This window comes from Bos mutus, chromosome 11 (genome assembly GCF_027580195.1).
Source record: "Bos mutus isolate GX-2022 chromosome 11, NWIPB_WYAK_1.1, whole genome shotgun sequence".
NCBI classification, from domain to species: domain Eukaryota; kingdom Metazoa; phylum Chordata; class Mammalia; order Artiodactyla; family Bovidae; genus Bos; species Bos mutus.
In genome coordinates this window covers 56,438,858-56,460,237 of record NC_091627.1, presented here as the reverse complement: position 1 = coordinate 56,460,237, position 21,380 = coordinate 56,438,858, and the positions used below count along the sequence as shown (strand labels likewise).

Here is a 21,380-nt window from a genome sequence, read left to right as displayed (position 1 = left end):
TCCAGTATTCTTGCTGGGGAATCCCATGGACAGAGGCGCCTGGCAGACTACTGTCCATGGGGTCTCAAAAGAGTTGGACACGACTTGATGACTAAACAAATATTCATATTCATATTTTGCCTTCTCAATTAGATTTCTCCCTAACAACTTTCGTATTTCAGTCCTTCATTATAATCTCCCATAGGATATTTAGGACTAAGTCTGGCAAGAACCTTCACCATAGGTTTCAATAATCCAGTTTACCCACCTGTATATCATCTGTGCCACCCAGGATAAACACATCTTTGGAGTCACGGTGAGGCAGGACAACAAATTCAGTTGTTTTCCAAGAATCTTCCACCTAGGAGATTGGTCAAGTCTTAGTATATCTCAGTTCATTTATTAGGTTCATAAATGAATATGGAATGAAATAATGGAAAACTCCATAATTATTCTAATCTCCTAATGGCCTTAAAATTCTTTTTTTTTTTATAGGACAGCTTTAACTTTTTATTTATTTTTCTTTTTTTTTTTTCTTTTTTTTTCTTTCTTGCTTTTGCACTGGTTGCCTTAAAACTCTTAAAATCCTCTTCTCCATTAGGTGGCACTAATTTGCTTAATTTTATTGAAGAGCATTAATACATATGAAAACTTGTGATACTTTAATGTGTATTCCTTCCCATTTTATTCCTTAATTAAAAGGAAAAAAGTCTTTTTACATAGATCCTTGGTAGATGTGTATTTTTAGAGTAAGGAGGTTAAACATCCTAAGGAGAGAAATCCTCTCAATGTGCTTTTGAAGCACTTCATAGAGTTATTCTTCTCTAATATGTACTTTGAAAGATAATATATTTTGGCGTAAAAGATCTTCCTTGTTGTATGGTTCTTTATTCAAAGCATGCAAATGTGTTGCCATCAAGTTCCTATTGGAGTATAAGCTAAGCAGAAAGAAGATATGTATAGTGGTGATAACAATAATAATGATAATAAATGTAAAGAATCAGCAGAAAGATAACTGATAATGAGATGGTGGAACTTGCCATGTTGAAAAACAAAGTTCATAATCTTCCCACTGAATATGAAAACCTTTATATCTCAGGACCTTCAGAATACACATTTTTCAGGTTTACCTTTTTAAGAATTGTTTCTAAAGCAGCTTCTCCAGAAGCCTGTCCAGAAATGTCCTGAATTTCTTGGCCAAAGTCAAAAACATGTAACTCAGCGAGCTTCTCCAAGGTTAATGGAACTTCAAGGTCCACTAGGGTGGCATCAACAGTTTGTTCAATAGCTGCCCAATGTCTAGGCTTCAGAGTTGGGTTCCTCAGGTCAATGATAACTGGAAGCTGGAAAACACACACTCTCTGAGGCACCATTCTTTTTATCCTAAAAAATACAGTCCAATTTGGAAATGTAAAAAGCTGGAAAGAACACCTCTGATGTATGTAAACATTGAAAAATCTGGACAAACTGTAAATTAATGACTTGTATTGAATCCATCAGAAAATTGAGGTTGCAGCAAAACCAGCTAACTCAAAATTTAGAGAGACACTGGTATCCATAGTTTTCTCCACAGAAAGAAGTTTCTGAGAATTTGTTTACCTAGGAGAGATACCTTGGGTTGCCATTTAAGCCAGTTAGAAGATGTAGCTGAATTTTAAAAATAAATTGCTAAGACTGAGTGTAGGGTAGCATGAGAGTGTGAAGTCTTGGGGGCAACAAATACACAGAGGGTTTCACAGAGAAGACTGGAAGAACCCTAAGAAAGCCTATCTTATGGTGTGGTCAGAAACATGCAAGTAAAAAGACAGTAAGAAGATACTTTTACATTGCTGGAAGAAAACACAAAATCTGCCGACTCAGAATTATATGCCAGTGAAAATACCATTTAAAATAAAGGGTAAGGACAAAAATTTGGGGAGCTCATTGCTAGCATACCTACTCAATAAGAAATATTAAAGGAAGTTCTTCAGGCAGCATGAATGCTATGAGTCAGAAATTTAGATCTCTACAAAGAAATGAAGAATATTGAAAATGGAATATATGTAAAATAAATTTCATTTTATTTCCCATTTTTACTCCTTAAAATGTAACTATATAAAACAAAAATAGCAACATGTTGTGTTTATACTACATATAAAAGTAAAATACATGACAACATTAATAAAAGAGAGGGAGGAATGGGGAATATGGTATCATAAAGTCTTTATACTCTACATTAAGCAGTATAATATTGTTTGAAGGTTGATTTGGATTAACTGAAAATCTAAAAATTGCTTAAAACAGGTGTGAACAATAATTCCATGGAGAAGATAAAATGGAATAAAAAACATATACAATTAAATCAAGAGAGGGAAAAAAGAGGAAAAGAGAAACAACAAACAAATTTAAAAACCAGCATGACAGCACTTTTAATCCAATCACATCAATAATGCTTTAAATATGAATGGTCTAAACATGTTAGTTAAAAGACTTAAAAAACAGATTGTATAAAAAATCAGGAACCAATTTATGCACTGTTCAAGAAATCCACTTTAAATATAAAGACAGAAAAATTAAAAATAAAAAGATGGAGAAAGTCATATCGTGCAAATTCTAAAAAAAGCTATACTATATATACAAATTAATATATAATTATATTAATTTCAGACAATTCAGTCTTTAGAACAAGAAATCTTATAAAAAATTAAGAAGCCTCTCAGAAAACCAGGAAAATTTGTTATCTTAATATAGGGCATCTATAAAAATGTTTGACTAACATCATCATACTTAAAAAGAGATTGAACATTTCCCCTTTAAGATCAGGCACAGGACAAGGATGTTTTCTCTCATCACTCCTATTCAATATTGTATAGAATATCCTGCCCAGTGCAAGAAGGCAAGAAAAAGAAAGAGAAGACACATAGATTATAAGTGAAGAAATAAAATTGTCTCAATTCACAGCTGAAGGAATTTTCTATGTTTATAATTCTGAATAATGTACAAAAGCTAAAATTAAAAAGCGAATTTAGCAAGATTACAGGATATAAGATCAATATACAAAGGTCAACAGTATTCCTATCTACCAGAAATGACCAATTAGAATTTGAAACACATGTATACCTGTGGTGGATTCATTTTGATATTTGGCAAAACTAATACAATTATGTAAAGTTTAAAAATAAAATAAAATTAAAAAAAAAATAAAAGCAGTATCATTTAAGATAAAAGAATAGTTTTAAATCTAACAAAGCATGTGCATAATCTGTATGCTGAAAATTACAAAACATTAATGAAAAGAAATATAGGACCTAACTAAATGAAGGGATAGGCTGGTAGGAGATTAGAAAATTCTATCTTGTGAAGATGTGAGTTCTCCTCAAAATGATCTATTGACTTAACACAGTCTCCCCCAAAATCCAAGCAATTTGTTGTACATATTGATAAGCTAATTTTAACATTTATATGGAAAGGTAAAGGAATTAGAATTGACAAAATTGTGAAAAGAAGAACAATGAAGAACTTACACTACCCGATTTCAAGATTTTCCAGCTATAGTTATCAACACGGTGTGGTACTGGTGAAAGAACAGACTTACAGAGCAACAAAATAGAATAAAGTATTCAGCAATAGACTAAAAAATATAGTTAGCTGATTTTTCACAAAGACGCAAAGACAATCAGTGGAGAAAGAATACTCCTTTCAAATAATGGTGCTGGATCAACTGAATATCTACATGCAAAATGTAAATAGCTCAGAATAAATCATATACCTTAATTTAAAAAAAGCAAAACTATAAAACTTCCAGAAGGAAATACAAGAGAAAATTTGCGTGATCTTTAGGTTTGGCAAAAAGTTGTCAGATACTAACTAAAAAAGTAATATGTAAAAGAAAAAAAATATATTAATAGGATTTTATTCAAATTTAAGCCTGTTGTTCTGTGAAAGTCACTATTTAGGGACTAAAGTCACTGACTGGGGAAAACATTTTCAAGTTACATATTTGAAAAATGATTTATATCAGACTGTATAAAAAAGTCTTAAAATTCACTAATAACAAACAAGCCAATTAAAAATTGAGCTAATAGCCAGACAGACCTTTCAGCAAAGAAGGTGAATGAATGGCAAATAGACATGGGCAAAAATGCTCAACATCAGTAATCATTAGAAAAGTGTAAATCACCACTATGAGATATTACTACACATTATTAGAATAGTTAAAATTGAAAACAAACCAAATTTTAAAAGAACTCCTTATTGATAGATAACAAGTGCTAGTGAGGATGAGAAACAACTAGAATTCTCATACTATTCAGTTGCATGATTTGCCCAGCTAAGGAAAAGGATGCAGTTTGTGCCTCTGCAGTAACTGAATCTGTCTGTTGCTTCTTCTCTCTGCAAAGGTAACTTAAACAGGGAAGAATTCCTGGCTTTGGTCTCATTAGCCTCAAGTATAAATGATTGACCTGGAGTTTCTGAGATAATTTCATCCAAGCTTACCTTTTCTTTCATTTTTTCCACCTTACTTTTTAGCTGGGGCACAACACTGTTGGGTGGCAAGCCTTTTTCCAATTGAGTCACAAATTTGGCATATTTAGAAACTTGACCATTTAGAAGTTCTGGATCCAAGGAGTCAAATTTGGACTACGAAAATTAGGGGGAAAGAAGTTAAGACATATGATAAAAGGCAAACTTGAAATAGTAAAAATTTCTTTACTCAGATTTTCTGGTAGCTATGTTGTCAATCAAGTCAACTTTATGCTTTTTTAAATGACTCTACTTATGAAGATTTCTATTAGTATACCAGGCATTGCTTATTACTTTCATGTCCTTTTCTCACATACCATCAAATGCAGTATTGCAATCCCTGTAATTTATTCCTGAGGGCCAATCATTGTAAAGTTACAAATAGCTAATCTTGTGACCTAGAAACTTCTTACCCAGTAGTCTCCTATTATATTTGATTATGTATCCCTTTAATGTAACTTATTTAAACATGCACTTCAATGTATGCATGCATCTATAAATATACTTACCAGTTACATAAACATGTAAGCATATACATATCATGTCAGATGGTCATATGGATTGAAGGCAATAGAAAATTTATAAAAATGAAAAGATATTTGATGCCCATGGATTGGAAGAATTAATATTGTTAAGATGTTTATACCACCTAAAACAATCTACAGATTCAATATGATCCTTATCAAAATTCCAATGGCATTTTTTTTCACACAAATACAACAAACAATCCTAAAATTTGTGTGGAATCACAAAATACCCTGAATAGACAAAACAATTTTGAGAAAGAAAAACAAAGATAGAGGGATCAACCCCTTGATTTCAGACTATGTTCCAAAGTTATAGTCATCAAAACAGTATGGTACTGGCACAAAAACAGACACATAGATTAATGGAACAGAAATAAACCCACACATATATGGTCAATTAATTTACAACAAAAGAGTCAAGAATATATTATGCAGAAAGGACAGTCTCCTCAAAAAATGGTGTCGGGAAAATTGGACAGCCACAGGCAAAAACAAAGTAACGAAATTGAATCACACACAAAAATAACTCAAAATGGACTAAAGATCTGAATATAAGACCCAAAACTTTAAAACTCCTAAAAGAAAACATAGGTATTAAGCTCTTTGAGAAGGGTCTTGGCAATGATATTTTGGATTTGACACTGAAAGCAAAGGAAAAAAAGTAAAATAACAAATGAGAATCTAACTAAAAAGCTTCTGCACAGCAAAGGAAACCATCAACAAAAGAAAAAGTCAGTCTATTTAATGGGAGAAAATGTTTGCAAATTATATATCTGATAAGGGGCTAATATCCAGAACTCATATAATTCAATAGCAGAAAAACAAATAACCTGATTAAAAGTGGGCAGAGGATCTGAATAAACATTTCTCCAAAAAAGATGTAACAGATATCCAACAGGTAAAGATACCTGAAAAGATACTCAACATCACTAGCCACTGGGAAATTAAAATGAAAACCATAATGAAATATCACCTCATACCTGTTAGAATGGCTAGTAACAGAAAGACAAAATATAAGCAGTGGAGAAAAGATATGGAGAAAAATGAATACTTGTGCACTGCTGGTAGAAATGTAAATTGGCACAACCACTATGAAAAACAGTATTAAGATTCCTCAAATGATTAAATATAGAGCTACCATATGACTCAGCAATTCCATTTCTGGACTTTTATTGTAAGAAAACAAAAACACTGATTTGAAAAGATATATTCATAGCAGCATTATTTATAATTGCCAAGAAATAGAGACAACCTAAGGAAAGTTATGACCATCCTAGGTAGCATATTGAAAAGGAGAGATACTACTTTGCCAACAAAGGTCTGTCTAGTCAAGGCTATGGTTTTTCCAGTGGTCATATATGGATGTGAGAGTTGGACTGTGAAGAAAGCTGAACACTGAAGAATTGATGCTTTTGAACTGTGGTGTTGGAGAAGACTCTTGAGAGTTCCTTGGACTGTAAGGAGATCCAACCAGTCCACCCTAAAAGAGATCCATCCTGGGTGTTCATTGGAAGGACTGATCCTCAAGCTGAAACTCCAATACTTTGGCCACCTCATGCGAAGAGTTGACTCATTGGAAAAGACCCTGATGCTGGGAGGGATTGGGGGCAAGAGGAGAAGGGGACGACAGAGGATGAGATGGCTGGATGGCATCACTGACCCGATGGACAGGAGTCTGGGTGAACTCCGGGAGTTGGTGATGGACAGGGAGGCCTGGCGTGCTGTGATTCATGGGGTCGCAAAGAGTCGGACACGACTGAGAGGCTGAACTGACTGACTGAACTGTGTTCACCAATGGATGAATGGATGAAGAAAATGTGTTATATGTATACAATGGACTATTATTCCACCATAAAAAGAATGAAACTTTGTCATTTTTGGAACATGGATGGACCATGAGGGCTTTATGTAAAGTGAAATAAGTCGGACCAAGAAAAATACCATATAATCTCACTTATATGTGGAATCTAACACAAAACAAAGCAAGAGTCTAAAGTAAAACAACTAAAACAGAATAGATGGGTGGTTTCCAGAGAAAAGGGATGGGTGGATGTAATGGGTGAAGGAAGTCAAAAGGTACAAACTTATAATTATAAAATAATTATAATTATAATTATAATTATACATGGGAATGTAATGTACAGAATGCTGCTGCTGCTGCTAAGTCGCTTCAGTTGTGTCTGACTCTCTGCGACCCCATAGACGGCAGCCCACCAGGCTCCCCCGTCCCTGGGATTCTCCAGGCAAGAACACTGGAGTGGGTTGCCATTTCCTTCTCCAATGCATGAAAGTGAAAGGTGAAAGTGAAGTCGCTCAGTCATGTCTGACTCTTAGCGACCCCATGGACTGCAGCCTACCAGGCTCCTCTGTCCATGAGATTTTCCAGGCAAGAGTACTGGAGTGGGGTGCCATCGCCTTCTCCGAAATGTACAGAATAGTGACTAGTTAATAATAGGTGTATTGCATATTTGAAAGTTTCTAAAAGAATAGATCTTGAAAGTTCTCATAAGAAAACAATTATAATTGTGAATGGTAACAGATATTAACTAGACTTACTGTGGTGATCATTTTACAATACACACAAATATAGGATCATCATATTATACACTTGGAACCAATACAGTGTTTCAAATACGCCTCAACTAAAAATTTATAAACATTCATTTTTTTCTAGATACAATGTCTACTTTTTGTGCACTTTCTGGGTAAATATGTCCCACTTCGGAAGCCACTGCTCTAATCTATGGTGGGAATCAGAGCACTTTCTAAGCTTCCTCTTTACTATTCAGGAGCATTTTCTACTTCTGAGATAACCGATAAATGAGTTATACAACAGCACTTAAAAGTCTCTGTTATAATAGCATATACACGTTTGTTTTCTGCTTTCTTCACCAAAAGGTAAATTCTGTGAGAGTTTAGACTCTGTCCCTTTTATTAGCCACTGGTATCCACTGTGTCCAGAACATTACCTAGGAATCATTCTTGTGTCACTGTGGTTTAACCTAGATGTATGACTTCTAATTATGGGTACCAGCACAGGGAAGCTGAACCAGCAAGTGTAAAGCAATATTTGTGAAGTTGATGGTATTTCTAGTATATGCATATCACACTGGAAAGAATAAATGGTCATATATTCTGTCTCCTAGAGGGTTAATCCTTGTTAATGTTTGAATACAAGAGTAGACCCTAAGAACCAAGCTTTATGATACTTGTCCCCCTAATTTACTATGATTAGAATTTACTATTGAACTCTCAAAGAAAGATCCTAGATCTCATTACCATGATTCTATTCTATCACAGGGGAAAAAAATGGCTTTATTTTTTCTAAAAAAAAAAAAAAAAAAGACAGTGAAAACAGAACCTCAGCCAACAGAAATCTAATGTTGTAGATCATAAATAAAATTCTATGATCCTTAATAACACTTGGCTGTATGTATCAGGACAACACTGTATTCAGAAACCACAAAGCAGTTAAATGCCATATGGTGAGGTCCTTTGATCCCTCCTTCATTTAGTGTTCTTAAACAGAGGACCTGAGAAGCCTGCCTTATAATAAAGCATTCTTTTTTGTGGTACTTAAATATTTGTGTAGCAGAAAGACCTCTGTGCATTTCATTGGAAAGCTGATAAATTCCCACAAAATTATAATATTGCATATTTTACTGAAAGATACCAGATTATTTAAAAACTATAATCCATACTACCATGATTTTAAAGTTAAATGATATAAAAATTATTTAAGAATTAAGAATTTTTCTTTTTTACCTTTAACCATTCTTGCTGGAGTTGATCCCATTCAGATAAAGAATCCCAGAGCAATTGTTTAAGCTTCAATTCAGCACTAACTTCTTCCAAAGCATCAAACTTTGACACTTCTACCTTTAAAAATATAATAAGCAAAATGTACAATTTAATTTTCAGATATAGAGATCTTATGTTATCTTCCTATTAGTAATTTTTGTCTTTTCATTTGTTTCTATCTAAGAGAAACAAATGAAAAAAACAAGTGAAAAAACCCCACATACATTCAAATTTCTATTTGAGGGACAAAATATCACTATTTATATATCCTTAGAACTTAGAAATTCTCAAAAGACACAAGAGGCATTACGGAGGTTTAAGGGCATTTACTCTTAAGTTGGATCATATCTGACTGGTTTTTCACATAGACAGATGAGTCCTCAGAAGGATCTATATCCTTTCAGTTCAGTTCAGTTCAGTCTGTCAGTCATCTCTGACTCTTTGCGACCCCATGGACTGCAGCACGCCTGGCCTCCTTGTCCATCACCAACTCCCGAAGTTTACTTAAACCCATGTCCATTGAGTTGGTGATGCCATCCAACCATCTCATCCATTGTTGTTCCCTTCTCCTCCTACCTTCAATCTTTCCCAGCATCAGGGTCTTTTCAAATAAGTCAGGTGGCCTAAGTATTGGAGCCTCAGCTTCAACATCAGTCCTTCCAATGAATATTCAGGACTGATTTCCTTTAGGATGGACTGGTTGGATCTCCTTGCTGTTCAAGGGACTCTCAAGAGTCTTCTCCAACACCACACTTCAAAAGCATCAATTCTTCAGCGCTCAGCTTTCTTTATAGTCCAACTCTCACATCCATACATGATTACTGGAAAAACCATAGCTTTGACTAGACGGACCTTTGTCGGGAAAGTAATGTCTCTGCTTTTTAATATGCTGCCTAGCTTGGTCATAACTTTTCTTCCAAAGAGCAAGCATCTTTTAATTTCATGGCTGCAGTCACCATCTGCAGTGATTTTGGAGCCCCCCAAAATAAAGTCTTCCCATCAATTTGCCATGAAGTGATGGGACTGGATGCCATAATCTTAGTTTTCTGAATGTTGAGTTTTAAGTCAACTTTTTCAGTCTCCTCTTTCACTTTCATCAAGAGGTTCTTTAGTTCTTCTTCACTTTCTGCAATAAGGCTGGCATCATCTGCATGTCTAAGGTTATTGATATTTCTCCCAGAAATCTTGATTCCAGCTGGTGTTTCCTCCAGCCCAGTGTTTCTCATGATGTACTCTTCATATAAGTTAAATAAACAGGGTGACAATATACAGCCTTGACATACTCCTTTCCTGATTTGGAATCAGTCTGTTGTTCTATGTCCAGTTCTAATTGTTGCTTCCTGACCTGCATATAGATTTCTCAAGAGGCAGGTCAGGTGGTCTGGTATTCCCATCTCTTGAAGAATTTTCCACAGTTTGTTGTGATCCACACAGTCAAAGGCTTTGGCGTAGTCAATACAGCAGAGGTAGATGTTTTTCTGAACTCTCTTGCTTTTTCAACGATCCAACGGATGTTGGATCCTATATCCTTTAGGGCTTATATGTAGATGATGGAAGAGGGATGATAGAAGATGGAGAGAATTTTTGTGTGGTAATTGGTGGAGGGCATGGGGAGATTTAAGATGGAGAGAACATTCTGGTTTCTCACCTATTTCTAATCTAATGGACTGATTATGAACCCTATAGAGAGAAAGGTTCCAAGAAAATCTAAAGAAGCTGTTTTCATGGCTTGGAGATTAGTTGCACAGAAATTATGAACCTTGAGATAAGCCAGGATTTCAAACATTCCATAGAACAGCAGTAAATACACACGCTTATCAAGAGCAGTCAGAACATTCCCCAGGATAAATCATATGACAGGGCACAAAACAAGTCTTAACAAGTTTAAGAAGACTGAAATCATACTAAGTACTTCTTTTAGCCACAGAGGTGTGAAACTAGAAATCAACAACAGTAGGAAAGGTGGAAAATTTATACATGTGTGAAAACTAAACAACACAGTCCTGAACGACCAATGGGTTAAAGAGGAAATCAAAGGGAAATTAAAACAATCTTGAAACAAATGAAAGTGGAAACAGCACACTAGAACCTAAGAGATGCTGCAAAAGCAGTTCTGAGAGGCGAGTTTATAGTGATAAACGGATATATTAAGAAAATCGAAAAGATCTCAAATAACATAACTTTACACATCAAGGAGCTAGAAAAAAGAGAACAAGCTAAGCCCAACATTGTCAGAAGAAAAGAAGTAAGTTCAGAGTGGAAATAAATAAAATAGGGATCTGAAAAATAATAGAAAAGATCAATGAAACTAAAAGCATTTTTTAAAAAGATAAATCTTTTTAAAGATTTAAAGAAAAGAAGAGAGGTGACTCAAATAAATAAAACCAGAAATGAAAATGGATACATTACAATTTACACCACAGAAATACATATGATCTTATGCCTGCATGCATGCTCAGTCATGTCCAACTCATTGTGACATGTCCAGCTGTAGCCCACCAGTCTCCTCTGTCCATGGGGTTTCCCAGGTAACAATACTGGAGTGGGTTGCCATTTCCTTCTCGAGGGGATCTTCCTGAGCCAGGGATCGAACCCACATCTCCTGCATTGGCAGGAGGATTCTTTACCACTGAGCCACATAGGAAGCCATATCATAAGAGATTACTATGAAAAACTAACTGTATACCAACAAACTGGATAACTTAGAAGCAGTGCATAAATTCCTAGAAACACATAACCTATTAAGACTGAATCAGGAAGGAGGAGAAAATCTGAACAGAAAAATAAGGAGTAAGGAGATCAAATCAGAAATAAAAAACCTCCGAGAACAGAAAAGCCCAGGACCAGATAACTTCACTGGTAAATTCTACCAAACATCTATAGTGGGGGTGGGAGAAAGAATTAATGCCAATCTTTCTCAAACCTTTCCAGAATATTAAAGAGGTGGGAACACTTTCCAACTCATTTTACAAGGTCAGCATTACCCTGATGATAGGGATCTAGCCTTGTCTTCATTAAGAATTAGAAATGATTTCCTACACCTCTTAGGCCTTCACTCCTGTCCCCCTAATAACCAAGAGCTGGAGAGGAAGGTTGGATATGAGGTCATCCTATGCTGTGCTGTGCTTAGTCACTCAGTCATGTCTGACTCTTTGTGACCCCATGGACTATAGTCCCCTCAGGCTCTTCTGTTCATGGGGATTCTCTAAGCAAAAATACTGGAGTAGGTTGCCATGCCCTCCTCCAGGGGATTTTCCCAACCCAGGATTGAACTCAGGTCTCCCACAGTACAGGTAGTTTCTTTACCATCTGGGCCACCAGGACAGCCTGAGGTCATCCTAAAGAATCATAAAATATAGATATGGAGTCTGGAAGGAGGGAGACACACTTCTATTTCAGGCTCTGGTTCAAGCTACACTATTCTCCCTGACCCAAAGGAGTGCTTACCTGGTATAGCTTTTTATTAGGTAATGTTTCATCCATAGTTCCCTTCCTACCTCACACTTTCCTGTCTTATATGTCAGTTAATTCAATCTGGGGACAACTTTGAACCATAATTCTCTGATGCACAAACTTCCTGCCTCAAGTATTATGGCAGTTGCACTTTCTAGTGTCCAGGTTATTATTTTGCAGGTTGCTCTACCAAGCCTCAGGTCTGGAGTGGAGACTTGGAGGGCTCAGGTCTCAGAGCCCTCAGACCACTTTCTGGTCATCCATTTGGGGCTCTGGAAGAAATGGATGCATCTCCATGTGACGTCCAGGCACTTCTCTGAAATTTAGGGGAGACTATTAACACTCCTTCATTGCAGGTGGCCTCTGGTTTTGGTCCCAGGAATCTTTCCAATTTGCTTTTCTCTTTGTTCTCTCTAATAGCTATTCCGATACTTTAGCTCCAATATTTTGGCTACCTGATACAAAGAGCCTACTCATTGGAAAAGACGCTGATGCTGGGAGAGACTGAAGACAAAAGAAGGGGGTGACAAAGAATGATATAGTTAGATGGCATCACCGACTCAATGGACATGAATCTGAGCAGGAGATAGTGGAGGACAGAGGAGCCTAGCATGCTGCAGTCCACGGTGTAACAAAGAGCTGGACATGACCTAGTGATCGGACAACAACAATATCTGTTCAGAGCACTTATAACTCTCACTCATTTCTTTTCATTTTGCGGGGGGGGCATATCATTTAGCTTTTTAATTTTGAGGGATCCATCTTTGCCCTGGCTTAGTCAATTCTCTTCTTTCATCAAACTGGCACATCAAAATGAGAGCAAATGAGGCAATATTGATGAAATCAATAATATACACATCAGTTCAGTTCAGTCGCTCAGTCGTGTCTGACTCTTTGCGACCCCAGAAATCACAGCACGCCAGGCCTCCCTGTCCATCACCAACTCCCGGAGTTCACTCAGACTCACATCCATCGAGTCAGTGATGCCATCCAGCCATCTCATCCTCTGTCGTCCCCTTCTCCTCCTGCCCCCAATCCCTCCCAGCATCAGAGTCTTTTCCAGTGAGTTAACTCTTCACATGAGGTGGCCAAAGTACTGGAGTTTCAGCTTTAGCATCACTCCTTCCAAAGAACACCCAGGATCGATCTCCTTTAGAATGGACTGGTTGGATTTCCTTGCAGTCCAAGGGACTCTAAAGAGTCTTCTCCAACACCACAGTTCAAAAGCATCAATTCTTCAGTGTTCAGCTTTCTTCACAGTCCAACTTTAACATCCATACATGACTACTGTAAAAACCATAGCCTTGACTAGACGGACCTTTGTTGGCAAAGGAATGTCTCTACTTTTCAATATGCTGTCTAGGTTGGTTATAACTTTCCTTCCAAGGAGTAAGCGTCTTTTAATTTCATGGCTGCAGTCACCATCTGCAGTGATTTTGGAGCTCAAGAAAATAAAGACTGTCACTGTTTCCACTGTTTCCCCATCTATTTGCCATGAAGTGATGGGACTGGATGCCATGATCTTCGTTTTCTGAATGTTGAGCTTTAAGCCACCTTTTTCACTCTCCACTTTCACTTTCATCAAAAGGCTTTTTAGTTCCTCTTCACTTTCTGCCATAAGGGTGGTGTAATCTGCATATCTGAAATTACTGATATTTCTCCTGGCAATCTTGATTCCAGCTTGTGTTTCTTCCAGCCCAGCATTTCTCATGATGTACTCTGCATATAAGTTAAATAAGCAGGGTGACAATATACTGCCTTGACGTACTCCTTTTCCTATTTGGAACCAGTCTGTTGTTCCATGTCCAGTTCTAACTGTTGCTTCCTGACCTGCATATAGGTTTCTCAAGAGGCAGGTCAGGTGGTCTGGTCTTCCCATCTCTTTCAGAATCTTCCACAGTTTATTGTGACCCACGCAGTCAAAGACTTTGGCATAGTCAATAAAGCAGAAATAGATGTTTTTCTGGAATTCCCTTGCTTTTTCGATGATTCAGCAGATGTTGGCAATTTGATCTCTGGTTCCTCTGCCTTTTCTAAAACCAGCTTGAACATCTGGAAGTTCACAGTTCACGTACTGCTGAAGCCTGGCTTGGAGAATTTTGAGCAATACTTTACTAGCATGTGAGATGAGTGTAATTGTGCGGTAGTCTGAACATTCTTTAGCACTGTCTTTATTTGGGATTGGAATGCAAACTGACCTTTTCCAGTCCTGTGGCCACTGCTGAGTTTTCCAAATTTGCTGGCATATTGAGTGCAGCACTTTCACAGCATCATCTTTCAAGATTTGAAATAACTCAACTGGAATTCCATCACCTCCACTAGCTTTGTTCATAGTGATGCTTTCTAAGGCCCACTTGACTTCACATTCCAGGATGTCTGGCTCTAGGTGAGTGATCATATACCATTGTGATTATCTTAGTCGTGAAGATCTTTTTTGTACAGTTCTTTTGTGTATTCTTGCCACCTTTTCTTAATATCTTCTGCTTCTGTTAGGTCCATACCATTTCTGTCCTTTACCGAGCCCATCTTTGCATGAAATGTTCCCTTGGTATCTCTGATTTTCTTGAAGAGATCTCTAGTCTTTCCCATTCTGTTGTTTTTCTCTATTTCTTTGCATTGATTGCTGAGGAAGGCTTTCTTATCTCTTCTTGCTATTCTTTGGAACTCTGCATTCAGATACTTATATCTTTCCTTTTCTCTTTTGCTTTTTGCTTCTCTTCTTTTCACAGCTATTTGTAAGGCCTCCCCAGACAGCCATTTTGCTTTTTTGCATTTCTTTTTCATGGGGATGGTCTTGATCCCTGTCTCCTGTACAATGTCACGAACCTTCATCCATAGTTCATCAGGCACTCTATCTATCAGATCTAGTCCCTTAAATCTATTTCTCACTTCCACTGTATAATCATAAGGGATATGACTTAGGTCATACCTGAATGGTCTAGTGGTTTTCCCTACTTTCTTCAATTTAAGTCTGAATTTGGCAATAAGGGCTTCATGATCTGAGCCACAGTCAGCTCCTGGTCTTGTTTTTGTTGACTGTATAGAGCTTCTCCATCTTTGGCTGCAAAGAATATAATCAATCTGATTTCAGTGTTGACCATCTGGTGATGTCCATGTGTAGAGTTTTCTCTTGTGTTGTTGGAAGAGGGTGTTTGCTACGACCAGTGCGTTCTCTTGGCAAAACTGTATTAGTCTTTGCCCTGTTCATTCTGTACTCCAAGGCTAAATTTGCCTGTTACTCCAGGTGTTTCTTGACTTCCTACTTTTGCATTCCAGTCCCCTATAATGAAAAGGACATCTTTTTGGGGTGTTAGTTCTAAAAAGTCTTGTAGGTCTTCATAGAACTGTTCAACTTCAGCTTCTTCAGCATTACTGGTTGAGGCACAGACTTGGATTACTGTGATACTGAATGGTTTGCCTTGGAAACGAACAGAGATCATTCTGTCGTTTTTGAGATTGCATCCAAGTACTGCATTTCAGACTCTTTTGTTGACCATGATGGCTACTCCATTTCTTCTAAGGGATTCCTGCCCGCAGTAGTAGATATAATGGTCATCTGAGTTAATTCACCCATCCCAGTCCATTTTAGTTCGCTGATTCCAATATACACATGAATGAATGCAAAAGAAGTAGAATATTAATAAAGAATCAAGGGGTTTCAATTGATTACATTTAAAATCCACATGCATTTTAACATAGTAACTACAGTTCCTGGTCTGAGTATTTGTCTATAATTCACAATTACTTTTTAATAAAGAAAGATGTTTTGTCTCTCATGTGTCCTAATCTTTAAACACTTCAAAGGCAGAGAATATACCTTATTTTGTATTTCAGATTATTCCAGTACAGTGACTAGCACATAGGTGTCTAAACGTTGAGCATTATTAAAATGAGTGTGCATCAATGTCACTTCTGTGCATACACAAAGATATATTTTATAGTTCTATATTTTAGGAACAGATGTGTAGTGCTGTCATTACCTTAAAATTCTTCTGATAGGATTTATATTGAAATGCGCGTTTTTGAAGATCATCCAGAACTAACAGCAGCTCATTCAACATGACCTTTATTTTCTCTTGGTCAGCATTAATGTCCAAAATCTGTGGATCCTGTAAAATTAAGATAGCTTTTGATTAGTCATTCCTACTTTTTGATGTACACCATCAAATTACATGAATAAACATTTTCAAAACATATTTTTGCTAATTCCTTTTTCATTCGAATTTTTAGAAAATATATGAAAATGGTTGCTTTTCTTGAATTTTAAAACAATGCAGATACATTGTAAAAAGTACAGAAATGTATAAGGAAGTACTATGGGGATAATATTGTTTTTAAGGAGTACCTAATGCATTTTCCTTCATCTTTTTTCCTATATTACATTTTTTTCCCAACTAACAAGACTTCAGTTAAGGAGAAGTGAATGCTATATGGAAAAGAATGAAGGGAATATAAGGAAATTTATCACTTTACAGTAAAGGAATGATTATAATGTACAACAAAGGTAGGATTCTATTTGATTGAAGTTCATAAATAGGCAAAAGCAATTTATGGCTTTAGAATTCAGGGTAGTGGTTGCTTTTGGAAAGGAAGGAAAGGTTAGTGACTAGAGGGCACTCTAAGGATACCAAGAGCAATAGCTCTTGACTTGAACAGTAGACATATGGATGTGTTCACTTTCTGAGAACTCACTGAGTTGTACAGTTATTACAGTTATGTACAGCTTTCTCTTGCAAAATACAAAAATACTTCAGTACAAAAGTAAAAGCAATGCAAAGTCCTTTAGACTAAAAGTTGACATATAATAAGTACACAATAAATGTTAGCTACTTTTAGCCATGTCAACACATATAAATGCATGCTGTAATCTTCAACATCGGTATTATATTCCTTTGAGTGGAAGTACCCCAACACATTTTATTATTCTGTTGAAGGACACTGAGCTTCTCCCATTTTTTTCTGATTTTATCATAAGTTTATATGGTTTGGGGCTTCCCTAGTGGCTCAGCTGGTAAAGAATCCATCTGCAATGTGGGAGACCTGGGTTCGAGCCCTGGGTTGGGAAGATCCCTTGGAGAAGGGAATGGCTACCCACTGCAGTATTCTGGCCTGGAGAATTCCATGGACTCTATAGTCCATGGGGTCACAAAGAGTCAGACACAACTGAGCAACTTTCACTTTCAGTTCACTTTATATTGCTTTAAACTTTTGGGATAGGATTTAGTCAATGTTAATAATTAAAGAGTAGATCATTATTATATGATCTATTTTCATGTTTGTTTCACTTAAGAATTATCCAGATGTCTATTCTATGGCATGGAAACATGTATATTATCATATGTGAAACAAATCGCCAGTCCATTTTTAATGCATGATACAGGATGCTTGGGGCTGGTGCACTGGGATGACCCAGAGGGATGGGATAGGGAGGGAGGTGGGAGGGGGGTTCAGGATGGGGAAGACATGTACACCTGTGGTGGATTCATGTCAGTGTATGGCAAAATCAATACAATATTGTAAAGTAATTAGCCCCCAATTAAAATAAATAAATTTATATTAAAAAATAAAGTAAGAAAGATAGTGAAAAAAAAAGATGTCTATTCTAAGTTCTTGTCTCCAGCTGTGCATATAATTAGCGAGTTGACTTCTAGGAAGTAGATTTCATCTATAAAACATCTCAACTGACATCCTTTTGAAACTTAACTACTACTCTTCTGTGTTTTTGATGGGCTTCCCTGGTAGCTCAGACAGTAAAGCATCTGCCTACAATGTGGGAGACCCAGGTTCGATCCCTGGGTCAGGAAGATCCCCTGGAGAAGGAAATGGCAATCCACTCCAGTATTCATGCCTGGAAAATCCCATGGACCGAGGAGCCTGGTGGGCTACAATCCATGGGGTTGCAAAGAGTCGGATACGACCGAGTGACTTCTGTGTGTGTTATTCTAAGTTCTTAAAAATTCCTTTTATATCTTTAGGATAGTAAAATTGGTGCAAGTTAATCAAACATTCTTTATCACTTATTAATTTATACTCTGCCTCTTTCTAAGAGGGAATTTTCTAACGTGTGACTAAGAAAACTCTAAAATTGTGACAGTAGCTATAAAATACGCTAATAGGATGTAAAAACACTAATTTCAAAATAATAAATAGACGCTAGGAAAAAGAGAATTCACTACTATTGAACTGAATTTTTCCCATTTTTTTCTGATTTGACCATAAGACTTTAAAAATTTTTAAATTTAATTGGAGGATAATTACTTTACAATTTTGTGATGGTTTTTGCCATATATCAACATGAATCAGTCATGGGTATATATGTGTCCCCCTATTCTGAAACCCCTCCCACCTCCTTCCCCACCCCATCCCTCTAGGTTGTACCAGAGCACCAACTTTGGATGCCCTGCTTCATGCATCAAACTTGCACTGGTCTTCTATTTTACATATAGTAATATACATGGGAAAGGAGTATACCAAGGCTGTATACTGACACCCTGCTTGTTTAACTTATATGCAGAGTACATCACGAGAAATGCTAGGCTGGATGAAGTGCAAGCTGAAATCAAGATTGCTGGGAGAAATATCAATAACATCAGATATGCAGATGACATCACTCTTATGTCAGAAAGTGAAGAGAATCTAAAGAACCTCTTGATGAAAGTGAAAGAAGAGAATGAAAAAGCTGGTTTAAAACTCAACATTCAAGAAACAAAGATCATGGCATTAGGTCCCATCCCTTCATGGCAAATAGATGGGGAAACAATGGAAACAGTGACACGCTTTATTTTCTTGGGCTCCAAAATCACTGCAGATGGTGACTATAGCCGTGAAATTCAAAGATGCTTGCTCCTTGGAAGAAAAGCTAAGGCCAACCTATACAGTATATTAAAAAGTGAGACATTACTTTGCCAACAAAGGGTCTATCTAGTCAAAGCTACAGTTTTTCCAGTAGTCATGTATGGATGTGAGAGTTGGACCATAAAGAAAGCTGAGCATTGAAGAATTGATGCTTTTGAACTGTGGTGCTGGAGAAGACTCTTGAAGAGTCCCTTGGACTGCAAGGAGATCCAACCAGTCCATCCTAAAGGAAATCAGTCCTGAATATTCATTGGAAGGACTGATGCTGAAGGTTCAATTCTTTGGCCACCTGACGCAAAGAACTGACTCATTTGAAAAGACCCTAAAGCTGGGAAAGATTGAAAGAGAGAGGAGAAGGGGATGACAGAGGATAAGATGGCTGGATGACATCACCAACTCAATGGACATGAGTTTCAGCAAGCTTCAGGAGTTGGTGATGGACAGGAAAGCCTGGTGATAGACAGGGAAGCAGTCCATGGGGTTGCAAAGAGTTGGACATGACTGAGCAACTGAACTGAACTGAACGGAATGTACATGTTTCAATGCTATTTTCTCAAATCATCCCACCTTTGTTTTTCCCACTCAGTCCAAATAAGTCTGTTCGTTACATCTGTGTCTCCTTTGCTGCCCTGCATGTAGGATCATTGTTATGTCTTTCTATATTCCATATAAATGCATTAATATACAGTATTTTCCCTTCTCTTTCTGACTTGACTCTGTGTAATAGGCTCCAGTTTCACCCACCTCATTAGAACTGATTCAAATGTATTCCTTTTCATAGCTGAGTAATATTCCATTTTGTACATTTGATTATAAGCACTAAAGCAATACATACATCTGTTAGTTGCAGTGGCCTGGAATTTATTCAGTACCTCAGAGAGGTTCAGAAACACTTTAAATTTTCAGTAGCTGCTTAAAGACATTGTTAATTGATTAGAATGAAGCATAAACAAAATAAAATTAAACTTGATTAAAATGAAATATGCTTTCTAAACGGTTTATTAAAATGTAATGGCCTTTATATAGATTATTTTAAAAATTCTGCTTCAGCTTACCTGTGCTAGCATCTTTACTTCATTCACTTCATTGCTTAGATCTTCAAGATCTCTACCCAAATGCAGACAAAATTGCTTAATGCTTGTTTCTCTGTCACCCACAGATTTATCAATGGCATTCCGAACAGCAACAATGGATGGCTTCATAGTTGCAAAAACGGCAAAGTCTTCAGGAGGTGTGGGAACCTGATACTGTTCAATGAGCTTGTACATCTGAACCACAACATTCCCTTCATCTTCAAGGCTTTCGATCTAAATGGAAACATGAGTTGCTCATTAAATAAATCAGTGTCCTGTTATACCTGTTAAGAGTGACTGATAGGAGACAGTCGCTGTGCACCACGTTGTAAAGAGCCAGCACACAGAGGAGTGCATTTAATGCAGATCAAGTTGGCTGGATGACAAATACAGTCATTACTACGATGTAGACAATGAGGCCTAGGAGGTAAACTGTTCAGAACTGAGCACAGTTAATATTTACTTTTTCTCTCTCTTGTTCCCTAGTAAATTAAAGAGTAGTGCTCAGTCGCTTTAGTCGTGTCTGACCCTTTTGCAACTCCTTAGACTGCAGCCCACCAGGCTCCTCTGTCCATGGAATTTTCCAGGTAAGAATACTAGAGTGGGTTGCCATTTCCTCCTCCAAGGGATCTTCCCAACCCAGAGATGGAACCCGCATCTCTTATGTCTCCTGCCTTGGGAAGCAGGTGCACAAGCAGCACCTGGTAAGCCTCAGATTAAACAGTGCCAATATTGAAAGTTTTCAGAGACGGCAGGTGCTGTGAGCATGCTCAACTGTAACATCTGAGATTCCAGGCACGTGTGCTGAGCAGTGACTGTCCCAGGGCAGCCCCTGAGGTGTGCGGACCATGTACCTCTCTGTGTAGATTCAGAACGCTGATCGATGGTGAGCATCGTGCTACCCTCTAATAAAGGCTTTTACTACCACTATTGCTGACTCCTAAACATCTCTGCTCTGATGCCTTGCCTCAGTGCACAGTGTCTTTCCTAATTTTCTGGCAAGGTCTCCCCGGTTTGAAGGGAACCCTGCATGCCACCACTCTGCCACAAGGTTATAGAGGAAGCATCCAGGTTCTATAACTTGACCCACCTCCTGGTGACAACTTAACCAGGGAGCATCAAATTGGGACAGAGTGAATCTAGCTCAGTCTGACCTTTCTCTTGACCTTGGGAAGAGTTAGATTGTATC

The 21,380-nt window shown here is 37.3% G+C and overlaps 1 protein-coding gene across 3 annotated transcripts in view; it reads right to left on the bottom strand.

Moving 5' to 3' along the window:
* The window catches only part of DNAH6 (dynein axonemal heavy chain 6), a 271,508-nt gene that overhangs the window by 183,043 nt on the left and 67,085 nt on the right, over positions 1–21,380 (bottom strand). For all 3 annotated transcript variants that reach the window (XM_070379404.1, XM_070379405.1, XM_070379406.1), the window contains exons 15-20: positions 20,174–20,425; positions 16,244–16,372; positions 8,775–8,888; positions 4,456–4,599; positions 1,110–1,322; positions 248–340 (exon numbers count right to left, since the gene is read on the bottom strand). In XM_070379404.1, coding sequence (XP_070235505.1) covers positions 248–340; positions 1,110–1,322; positions 4,456–4,599; positions 8,775–8,888; positions 16,244–16,372; positions 20,174–20,425 — 945 coding nt within the window. The remainder of the gene's footprint in view (positions 1–247; positions 341–1,109; positions 1,323–4,455; positions 4,600–8,774; positions 8,889–16,243; positions 16,373–20,173; positions 20,426–21,380) is intronic.